General features: G+C 34.9%; 1 protein-coding gene across 1 annotated transcript in view; it reads left to right on the forward strand.

Annotated features, from left to right (window-relative positions):
- The window catches only part of lrp1ab (low density lipoprotein receptor-related protein 1Ab), a 146084-nt gene that overhangs the window by 56376 nt on the left and 77381 nt on the right, over positions 1 to 12327 (forward strand). Inside the window, exons 21-26 of the mRNA XM_056449612.1 lie at positions 1063 to 1308; positions 3447 to 3644; positions 5880 to 6084; positions 7111 to 7275; positions 7359 to 7603; positions 9647 to 9778. Coding sequence (XP_056305587.1) covers positions 1063 to 1308; positions 3447 to 3644; positions 5880 to 6084; positions 7111 to 7275; positions 7359 to 7603; positions 9647 to 9778 — 1191 coding nt within the window. The remainder of the gene's footprint in view (positions 1 to 1062; positions 1309 to 3446; positions 3645 to 5879; positions 6085 to 7110; positions 7276 to 7358; positions 7604 to 9646; positions 9779 to 12327) is intronic.

Below are 12327 nucleotides of genomic sequence, written 5' to 3' on the forward strand. Positions count from 1 at the left end.
ATCAAGAGAGTTGTGTTGCCCATTACATTACAAACCACATAAGAGGGCAAATTCTTCGACAGGATAGCACTCCTTCTCATACTTCAGCCTCCACATCAAAGTTCCTAAAAGCAAAAAAGGTCAAGGGGTTCCAGGGTTGGCCAGCCCAGTCCCCAGAAATAAACATTATTGAGCATGTCTGGGGTAAGATGAAGGAGGAGGCATTGAAGATGACACCAAAGACTCTTGAGGAACTCTAGGAGTCCTGCAAGAATGCTTTCTTTGCCATTCCAGATGACTTTATTAATAAGTTATTTGAGTCATTGCAGAGATGTATGGATGCAGTCGTCCAAGCTCATGGGAGTCAGACACAATATATTCTATACTGATCATTATTTCTGTTAAGTGACAAGACTTTTGTCTAAGCAAAGTCAGACTTTAGCATCATCATTAAATAATTAAAAAACAAGACATGATCTTTTTTTTTTAATAAAATAAGCGCAATCTGGAGGCCTTTGCCTTTCATATGAGCCACTTCTGATAACAAATGATCAACTAGAAGTCAAGTTATTATTTGTTATTTATCCATCCATACAAATTAAAAATAAAACTAAAACAAATCAAATTATAGAAGATTGGGTTCAAATGATTTGTTCTCACTATTTTGTATAACAGCTCCAGCAGTCTTGATGATACAGTGCAGAAGCCATACGGACTGCTTTTTATATCATTTCATTTCATTTAGCCTTTTATGGATCTCGACCGCCCACAGATCTGGTAAAAGCTGATTTAAAAGCATAGATATTGTTGTGTTCCAAGAACGAATGCCATGAGGGTGAGTAAATAATTCCCCAACTGTCATTTTTGTGAAAGCTATTCCTTTAAATCTTTCACAGTTTGCACAAAGCTAACTCGACTTGTGTTTCCCATTAGCGTGAGACGCACACAAATTTCAGGCTCGGATTCAAATAAAATAAGAATGTTCTCTCCATTGTTTATTCCCTTTTTGTTCAACGGTCTCATTACTCACAAACACCCTTTCAATCCTGACTTCCCCTTCTGTCTGTTTCTCGTCCCTTCTAGATCTTTGCACGGTGGAAAATGGAGGCTGCAGCCATAACTGTACCATCGCTCCCGGTGAGGGCGTCCTGTGCTCCTGCCCAGCTGGCATGGAGCTGGGTACTGACAACAAGACCTGCCAGATCCAGAGCTTCTGCGCCAAGCATCTGAAGTGCAGCCAGCGCTGTGTGCAGGAGAAGGCCACAGTCAAGTGTGCTTGTTATGAGGGCTGGGCACTCGGGCCTGATGGAGAGAGCTGCAAGAGCACCGGTAAGAAAGATAGATAGATTGAGGTATTACAGTATCCCTGTTCTGCTGATTTCAATGACGTTTTCTGATGGCATGCTCACTTTTTGTTACCTAAGATGTTTTTTCTTTCTTCGTGTAAAAAGAAATTAAGTGTTTTGAGGAAAATAGTCTGGATTTTTATCCATATAGTGGACTATGTGGGTGACGCGGTGGCGCAGTGGGTAGCACAGCAAGAAGGTCGCTGGTTCGAGCCTCGGCTGGGTCAGTTGGCGTTTCTGTGTGGAGTTTGCATGTCCTCCCTGTGCTTGCGTGGGTTTCGTCTGGGTGGTCCGGTTTCCCCCACAAGTCTAAAGACATTTGCTGTAGGTTAATTGGGTAAGCTAAATTGGCCGTAGTGCATGTGTGTGATTGTGTATGGGTGTTTCCCAGGAATGGGTTGCAGCTGGAAGGGCATCTGCTGCATGAAACATATGCTGGATAAGTTGGCGGTTCATTCCATTATGGCGACCCCAGATTAATAAAGAGTGAATGAGTGGACTATGTATGGTGCTCGAAAGTTTTAACCGAACGGCAGTTTCAAATGATCCCAGCCGAGAAATAAGGGTCTTACCCAGCTAAACAATGTGTCTTTTTCCAAAAAAAAAAAAAGAAAGAAAGAAAGAAAAAAAGTATTCCTCAGATGGGATCATGTGGAGTTTATTTTGAAGGTGCGGTTTGGAAGTTTAAAGTGATGAGTACCATAGAAGCCACTGCATGGATAAAATCCTGAAATGTTTTCCTCAAAAAGCTTTATTTCTTTTTTAACTGAAAAAAGGTGACGTGAACATTTTGGATGATAAATTGGGGTGAATAAATTATCAGAACCTAATTTCCTGGAAAGGAAATAATTTTTTTCCCCATTCCACTCCATTTACATTGATCGTTGAAACTTTGCAGACTTTTTGAATTTATAAACAGCTACATTATACACTACGTAAAATGTCAAGTTTGAAAATCAGTTTTTTTTTTACCTCATAACAATTAAGATAGAGTTGTGAGATCAATGATTTCATTGAATTACTTTTTTTTTAGTGCCGAGCAAAGATTATTCGCAATTAATCGCATCCAAAATAAAAGTTTGTTTTGACATAATGTATGTGTGTAATATATATGTTTAATATGTGTATGTGATACAAACACAGTCGTAGAAACAAATCTATTTAAAAAAAATTTGTTACATATTTACAGTTTTATATATATATAAATCTATAAATATAAATAAACATTTTCTCATGCATGCATGTTTGTATTTATATATATATATATAGAAAATCATCATAACCTATGAAAATCTGTACCTTTATTCACATAACGCCCTGCTTTCAAAAGATCTTCAGGATAAAGTTGTAGAAAGGCACAGGTTAGAAGAAGGCTACAAAAACATTTCAAAAGCTGGAAAAGTTATTTGGAATATGATTTGATTTCAGGCTGTATGAAAAAGTAATTATTTCAAAGGGATATGATTATTTTCTATAGGCACTGTACATAATAAATGTGTGTGTACTATATTTATTATGTCAAAACAATCTTTTATTTTTGATTAATTTGTGCTAATTTTTATTTTATTTTATCTTGTCTCGGATCTTATCTTGCACTTTGTGGATAAAAACCACAAAGTCATTTAAAATGACTTTTTAAAGGTTTTCTATATGACATCTAAATGTACCATGTTACTGTTACTTTTTCAATACATCTTTGATCAACTTTCATAGCTTTGATTACTTTTAAAAGAATTTACAGTAAACTTACAACTTACAGTTCTAAACTTAGAACTTACAGTAAAACTTTATTTACTCTAAAAAGAACAAGAACACAAAAATCCACAAAACACAAATGAACACATATAAACATACATATAAAAAGATACATATAAACATACATGTATGTAAAAAATCTAATTTGTCTTTCAGACTTATTAGCAAGTCTTAAAAGTGAATGTACAAGTCATTTGGAGAACTTTTTGCTTATTATTTAATTATACTTCGTGTTTTGACAGATCTGTTAAAGATTATTTAAATTTATAGCTTTTTTTTGTTGTGTTCCAAACTGTACATTTTTTGTGTTTTCTTGTATCTTCTGGGCTGAAAAAAAATTAACATTTTTGTTTCCTTGTTTTTTAGATCCATTCAAACCCTTCATCATCTTCTCCAACCGGCATGAGATCCGTAGGATTGACTTGTACAAGGGTGAGTTCAGTGTGTTGGTGCCCGGTCTGCGCAACACCATTGCCCTGGACTTCCACTTCAACCAGAGCTCCCTCTACTGGACCGATGTGGTAGAAGACAAGATCTATCGGGGAAAGCTGTCAGAAAACGGAGGTAAATGAATGTTCTAGACATGTCCTGCAGGAGTGGTTGTTCCTAAATAAAAATGATAGCTGTTTGCTGTTTATTCTTGTTTTAATGAAGCTTACAGATACATGCTGTCAATTGCAGTAGGTGATATCACTACTGATGACTGTGCTTATTAATTTAGAATAAAAATGTTGTTATTTAGAAGTATATTGCTTTAAAAGATGCCATGTTTTTCTACATGTTTATGTTAAAACAATATAGCATCAATGTTTTAACCTAAGAGTTAAGAAAATGACAGTAAGTTAATACATTTTTAAAGTTAATAATAGATTTTGGGCAAAAGGAACTTCAACTGTATTCTTTTCTTTTAAAGCTTTGTGTCGGCTTTGTTGTCTTGCTGTGTTTTCCCACATTGTTCTGTTTCTTTCAGCATACCAATGTAGTCAGTAATTATTACAACTGCTTTTGGTTCACAAAACCACAGCGTGTGTCTAAATGAGGCTGTAGCACAGGACGACTCTGTCTTTACCCATTTGACTCATTCCTAGTTTGCGTGACTAAAGGCAGAGTAAAAGTAAATTGTCAGAAACACCATGTTGCTTCCAAACACACACCTACCTCTCTCTGAACAGCTCTTTCCATAGATACGATACCACTGTCCAAGTTCTAGATCCCTGCTGTCGTCTTTGACAGAGTAAAAATATGGCCGTTAAGGCTGCCAACGCTAAAACAAAGTAACAAAGTGTTGTTTCTCAACCCCATCTGAGAGGCTTTGCTGTTTCCAGACCAACAGAAAGCTGTTCTGGACCTTTAATTACTGCTCTGTATGAGTGTCTCTCTCTCCTTCTCTCTCTCTCTCTCTCACTCTCTCTCTCTCTCTCTCTCTCTCTCTCTCTCACAGATCAAAGAATGACTTGCCTTGATTGAGAATGAGAATTTTTTTTCTTTCTTTTTTTTCCACATGGCTGTAGCTCAGTGTGGGGGAATATTTATTGCAGCATCGACTTGTATGGCTTTCAGCCTGGAAGCAATCAAATGATTTTTTTTAGCCAATATACTGACGTTTGGCAAAAAAGCTTCTAGTTTGCATTTTTCTATTTTAAAGAGGCTGTTTGATGCTATCTGAAAATGCATTCAAATGCCTATTTTAAAACAGAATTTATACATGCACAGAAAAATAACAGACTAACAGAAAAAAGACTAAGTATTATATGAGAAGACTAAGCATTGTATGATTTTAATACTTTTTAGAGGGTGGCTGTATTGGGTGATTTATTTATTTTTTATTATTTATTTATTTTTAAAATTTTTTTATTTATTTTTTCTTTTTTAATTTCATTTTATTTATTTATTTCAGTGTGTAGTTGTAGCTTTAATTTTTTTCCATTTTCATTTATCTTTCCATTTGGTCTACCTTTTACAGCATCCAAAGTACATTTAAAAATAGTTTTAAGTACGAGTAATGTTTTAACACTGTTAAAAATAGACTTGATCAAATATCATAGTATTAGTGTTTGATTAAATACACATTATTATGTGTACATTGATATATTTACATGTAGTAGTGTTCATTATTATGAGCAAATTTCTATTTTTATATTTACGCTTGAATACTGTGACTAATTTAATTTGTCGTAGGTAAAAACAATTACTTACATTTAAGTGTTTTGTACACTACCGATCAAAAGTTTGGGGTCAGTAGGATATTTAAATATTTTAAAATAAGCTTCTCCTCACCAAGGCTACATTTAATTAATCAAAAATACAGTAAAAATTGTAAAATTGTGAAAAGTAATTGCACTATAAAATAACTGTTCAAAAGTAGTTTATCATTTCATTTAATCATTTATTCCAGTGATTTTAAAGATGAATTTTTAGCGTCATTACTCCAGTCTTCAGAGTCACATGATCCATTAGAAATCACTCGAATAATAACTATTATTATTATTATTATTATTATTATTATTATTAATTGTAATAGTAATAAAAACAATAATGACTGGAGTAATAATTTAATTTGAAATTATATACAATAAGAAAGCAGTTATTAAAAATTATATATATATATATGATAGATATTATTTAGATGTTATTACATATTGCAATTATTCTATTAATTAATATATATTAATTAATAATAAGTTTTGCGATATTTCCTTGGTAGATTTTTCACTCTTTAGCTTCTGTTATTAATCTTGATTCTCATTGTTCTTGGTTGTTTTTGATTCTATCATTAATTCTCCATGTTTTGTGCTACAGCTCTGACCAGTTTTGAGGTGGTGATCCAGTATGGTTTGGCCACCCCAGAGGGATTGGCTGTGGACTGGATTGCGGGAAACATCTACTGGGTGGAAAGTAACCTGGATCAGATCGAGGTGGCCAAGCTGGATGGGACCATGCGCACAACCCTGCTAGCTGGAGAGGTGGAGCATCCACGTGCCATTGCACTCGACCCGAGAGATGGGTAAAACACATTCAGCTTTTTGACAGTGCTGTTCAATGAAATCAAAGACAGAAATAAGTTTTTACTAGTAGAACTGCTATATTAATAATTGAAAGATCATGATTCAAAGACCCTCATCATCTTATTGCAAAGGCCTAAAATTTATTTGATCACAGCTAACTTTCAGAGCTTCGTTTGACCCAGAGAGATCAAGTTGGTGTGTTGGTATATAAAATTTGCACAGTATTTTCAGGTCGTTGGCTGTCTGCGGTGCCCAGCTACAACTAAGGACATAAGTTCATATTTCTGCTGCACCACAGAGTGCCATCTGAATAATTTCATTTTGAATAACATGCGAATGTGCGCATCCAGTGTGTTACTTTCAACTGTCATGTGCGTGGCATATCCGATGTGCGACCTCTTTAAGGATGGAGTTTGCTTTAGCTTTGTGGATCAGTGACTGCAGAAAAAAGAACATTACACTGGATGCCAACATTATCTGCATAAAAGCTAAAAAGCTTTATGAACCTTTTGCTGAAAGCGATGAATGTTTGCGCCTGACAACAGGTTTTGATCTTTGGTTTCATTCTATAATACTGGACTTTTTTTTTCTATGAAGGTTTGAAATTTGAGAGTGTTTAAACAAGAGAAAAAAGCCTGTCTGAGAAAAAAGCCTTAATGCCTGTCTGAGAAAAAGTGTATAAAGTGTTTAATGAGGGGTTTTAAAGCCTTAAAGCATCTTTAATAATTTTTAAAATAAAGCTGATTGCTTTGGAGATTTTGCCTATTGCGGGTTATTTTTAGAACATGATTCTTGCGATTAACGGGAGACTATTATATATAATTTTTAATTAAACTGCAGCAATTAAAACAACGATTAGCACTTAATTTAGTCAGAAACTTTAGGAACTTGCATTGTAGTTTGGTTACAGGTCTTCACAATTGTGTAAGAACTGAGGACTCTATTTCAAACAAACAAACAAAAAATAAATAAATAAACTGAATTAAAAAAAAGATGCTGAAACAAGTAATGTCTCTTCCCCCTAGAATTCTGTTCTGGACCGACTGGGACGCCAGCTCCCCCAGGATTGAGGCTGCGTCTATGAGTGGTGAGGGTCGTCGCACTATCCACAAAGAGACTGGGATCGGTGGCTGGCCTAACGGCCTCACTGTCGACTACCTTGAGCGCCGTATCCTGTGGATTGATGCCAGGTATGCACACTTTATTGCTACTAACATTTGAAGTAACACACACAATTCAATGATTGCTATTTTCTAAAAACGAATATGTTTAGATCTGATGCCATCTACTCTGCTGCTTATGATGGTTCGGGCCTGATCGAGGTGCTGCGGGGTCATGAACACTTGTCTCACCCTTTCGCCGTCACCCTGTATGGAGGAGAGGTGTACTGGACAGACTGGCGGACCAACACTCTGGCCAGGGCCAACAAATGGACGGGACACAACGTGACTGTGGTTCAGAGAACAAACACTCAGCCGTTTGACCTTCAAGTATTTCATCCGTCCAGACAACCTCAGGGTGAGAACCAGCAGGAGCTGATTAAAAAAGATACAATGAAATACTAACAGGTCTTCCTTTGTGTGTGTTGTTCCATTTGTAAGCATTGCAGGCCAGTGTTGTTACCAGTGATGTGTTGTAACTAAAGCTGATCAAATATTAAAGATTTATTAATTCAGTACATTGCAATTACAATTAGAAGGTTTGTTTTTGGGGCTTAATGTAATAGGAATATAAGTTTATATAATAGGAATATAAGTTGTAAATATAAAATTTGCAATAACTAAAATAAAAAAATACAGCGAAATGCAATGCAAAAATAAATAACACCGCAAAAACTAAACAACAGATTTCTAACCTTGAAACCCCCCCTTTTCACACCTCTAGTTTGATAAAAAGTCAGGAAAGTGGGTGAGTCCAGCTTTGTTTAGGCGGGAGTGTCGAGTGGTGAAAGAGGGAAGGGTTTGCATGAAAAGGGGCATTTCATACGTGAACAACAGCTGATTTTACATCAGCAACAAAAACACAGACGCAGGGGAAATAGACAGTGACTATGTTTACATGGACATCAGTAATTGAATTATTTGCCTTAATTTGAATGAGACAGTAATATGATTAAGGTGTTTACATGAGTTGCTTTTTGAATGTTCCTTTCATGATCCTGTTTTACATGTAAAAGCACATTTTCATTTTTAATTTGTCGACTTTAACTTCAGTTTGGCACTTTCACTTTTATTCAGGAACATTTCATGCATGCCCCCCGTGACAAACAAGATTTTGGATGAGAGGAACTGCTTGAAGAGTGTAGTTTTGATGGAGTTTTTGATACCGCATGCCAAATGTGAGAAATAAACTCTGCATTTCTCGGTAGATGCACAGACTCGGTAGGTGCAGAGAATAGTGCGAAACAGCCGTGTATGTTTGACAGCGGAGCAGCATTTGCAGTGGATTTTTCAGTCCATACTATCGTAGGCATATTAACGCACTATAACAAAATTTTTACTAAGGTTTGTCTTTAAAAACTGAAAGAGTACTGCTGACGATAATAACTTTGACATCTGAAGAACACTGATCACATGCTTACCAAATCCTAGAGACTTTTTTTTTTTAAAAAGAAGACGAGTGGCAAATCCGTATTTCAATATTTCTAGATGTGAAAAGCTGTCGGATAAAAAAATGTTCCTCACAAACGTATTTTTGTCACGTGTTAGCAGACCACTGTAATCCACAAATGTTGGTCCACACATGGAGAAATGGACACAAACCCTTTGTTGTGGCATATTTATAAACGCAACACTGATGACCCATGTCTTCTAACAATTCTTCTTCTTCCACTTGTTTTAATTACGGTTGGCAACACAATGTGGTGTCTCTCTGCCGTCTAAACAATGTAATATAGGTAAAAAACCAAGTCTGTTTTTTTCAAACCAAGTCTTTCTCATGAATTAATGCTGAAAAATCAAAGACGTCACGTTGTATCGGCTGGTACAGACATCCAATCTCCATGCTGGAATTTACACAATGATCTCATCTCTGTGACGTTGCTTCAAAATTTATTTTCAATCCGGAAGAACGAATTTGGTTGAAATAACGCAAAAACAACCAATTTTCACTTTTTAGTGGAAGATGTGTCCTAATAGTGTTTTTGGCAACATGTAACATATACAGTACATGACTGTCAACATCTCAAAAAAAGTGTTTTGGTGTTTCATGACCCTTTAAAATAAAAATATTTAAATATTTTTTTTAATGGAATATAGTTTATAATAAATAAATGTTATGCATCACCATTCTCTCAAAAGTGTGTTTTAATTCAATTAGTTTTTTAGTTTAGACAAATAATGTCAAGGTTTTTGGTCCCTTTAGAATGTTGTTAATGAATGGCCAAAATGCAGTTCTTTCTGTTTTAAATTAAAAACAATGTTGCATAAAAACACTTTCATAAGCTGATGTAACTTTTCTATTTGTTTTTCTCACAACAATGCAATATTGCATCACTTATGTGTGATTAAATTCTAATCACACTAAAATTACCCTGTTTAAAATGTACTTTATTCTTTGCAGCTCCCAACCCATGTGCAGCAAATGACGGGAAGGGTCCGTGTTCTCACCTGTGCCTCATCAACTACAACCAAACGTTCTCCTGTGCCTGTCCACACCTTATGAAGCTCAAGGCAGACAATCACACCTGCTATGGTAGGCTGCTGGATACAATCAAATCTTGTGTGTTTTTTTTTTTTTCTTGCTGGAATATTGCTGCTTTAATTACTGAATACAGCACAGTATATTACATTACCCATGATGACCTTGGCATTGCAAGCAGCATTCTATGCTGTTTGAGCCTCAGGAACAATATAACTAATGTACCTTGTGATAAAAAAATAAATAGTTGGCAACATTCCACGGTAACCATTTCAATCAGAAAATGTCACATGATCTCACTACATTTTATTCACTGGAGCTGTTCGATAAAAATTATTTCCATTTTAATCCACCGCACTGGCAATAGAAGATCAAATCCCTTTTATCTTATTATAAAGCAAGTCATTCAGATGTATGTTTAATATTGCAGATTTATACTGTAGAAATATGGCAGTAAGTTATTTTAAACACAGGCTAAACCTGGAATTTAAATTAGAGAGATTAGTTAGCAAATTTGCACCACTACAATCCTCCTTGCAGTGTATTGCTTGTGTTAGCATATAGCTAAATCTGTTTCTGTACATTTCAGTACCACTTCACCTTAAATGTTTTTTCGTTGGCATGTTTAGTTTAAAGTACTCTTACTGTTACTGAATAACTATTGTATTTTTTTATTTATTGTTTTATTTCTTTTTTATTTTGGTGAATTTTTGTTATGTTTTATGGTTTAATATATTTGTATTTAGTTTTTTAGATTGCTATCTGAAATAATAAAAAGTAAAAAACTAAATCAGCTAAAGACGTAAACAAGCATCATTATAAATAATTACCTACAGCCCGATTAAAAACTTGTGGAAACTTTAGTCTTATTTGCAATTTCAAGTTAAATTTTCTGTATTACATCCTGTTATTGTTTACTAGGAACTTCTGATATCAAGTTGGTTTTATATTTTAAACACGGCCTAAATCTGGAGTTCAAATTTGAGTAATTAGTAGGCAAATTTGCACCACTACAATCCTTCTTGCAGTGTAATGTTTTTGTTGGCATCTGTTAGCATTTCAGTACTATTTCACCCTAAATGTTCGTCTATTAGTATGTTTAGTATAAAGCAGTCTTAATTTAGTGTCACTAAATAACTATTGTGGTTATTATTAATCATTTTATTCTGTCTTTTTATTTATGTGAATTTTTGTCATGTTTTATTGTTTAGTGTATTGTTTGTGTTAGCATATAGCTAAATTTGTTAGCATTTCAGTACCACTTCACCTTAAATGTTCTTCTTTTAGTATGTTTAGTATAAAGTAGTGTTAAGGCCCTTTCACGCCAGGATGCTTTTTGCTTGCATTTTTTCGTCTACATTTAAGACTTTGGGACTAAACAAAGGGCGCTAATGTGATCGCGCACACCAACGCTCAAATCGAAAGGCGTAAAACCGTCATTTTTAAAAAAACGCCTCATGCTCGCGAATTTCACCAATTAGATTATCACTTTTGTTCACGTGCCCAGAGCTTCTGAAGTAACAGTAAACGCCGTTTTGAGACACTCAAGCTCAAAACAGTGGAGGTGATTCCAGTTTCACTTCATTCATTAAAGAAGATGATGCACCGAGGCAAGAATGTGGGGCTGCTTTTTTCATTGGTGTCTGGCTCTATTTTAACGATCTAGGTGCAAAGTCTAAAGCACATGGCGCAAAAGCATTAGCATTATCCGTGTCTGAATCCACTTTTGCTATTTTAAGGACGAAAATTACGCTTTGCTGTTTATGGTCTAACAGGGTATTCTCCTAATGAGTTATGAGTGTGTTTTGAGAATAAACCATCTCTCATTCCCTTTGATCCAAAACCTGACAACTGGACAAATCTAAGCTTGTTTTATTAAAACAAATATAAATATGCATATAATAAATAATACTATTTATAATAATAACATTATACAAAAGCAAGTTGTCGTGAATAAACTGAAAAAAATTAAGAAATGAAGAAAATTAAGGTTGCGTTGGTCTGAAAATAGCAACACGTCGGGCAAACACGTCTTTCGCCTTATTGCGCCGGGTGTATAATATGGCCCAAAGAGCTGTATGATAACTGCAACCACAATAATGTCAGTAGGAGTGGAGAGTAGCAAATAGTATTTGATGGCCCCTTTGATGGTTTCATTTAACTTTTTTTTCATGACTTGCAAGTTCATTACACGCTAATGTCTAATGTCAGAGGGTGATTTTGTGTTCACTCTACTCAATGCTGATGAAAATCGCCTGGGTTCGAATGCAGAAAAATGTCTCAATGTCAGCGATGAATGTGAGCGAAAAGTGTCCCGGTGTGTACGAGCCTTTACATTAGTATCACAGAATAACTATTATAGTTTTTATCATCTTATTCTGAATTTTTTTATTTTGTGAATTTTAGTCATTTTGTAGTTTTTTATGGTTTAATATATCTCTATGTTTTCTTTTTGTTTGTTTGTTTTTTTAGATTATTAGCTGAAAATAATAAAAAGTAAAAAATTAAATCAACTCAAGACATGATCAAATATCATTAAATATAATAACCTACAGCCTGATTAAAAACTTGTGGAAACTTTAGTCTTATTTGAAGTGTCATGT

This window comes from Danio aesculapii, chromosome 23, assembly GCF_903798145.1.
Source record: "Danio aesculapii chromosome 23, fDanAes4.1, whole genome shotgun sequence".
Classification (NCBI taxonomy): domain Eukaryota; kingdom Metazoa; phylum Chordata; class Actinopteri; order Cypriniformes; family Danionidae; genus Danio; species Danio aesculapii.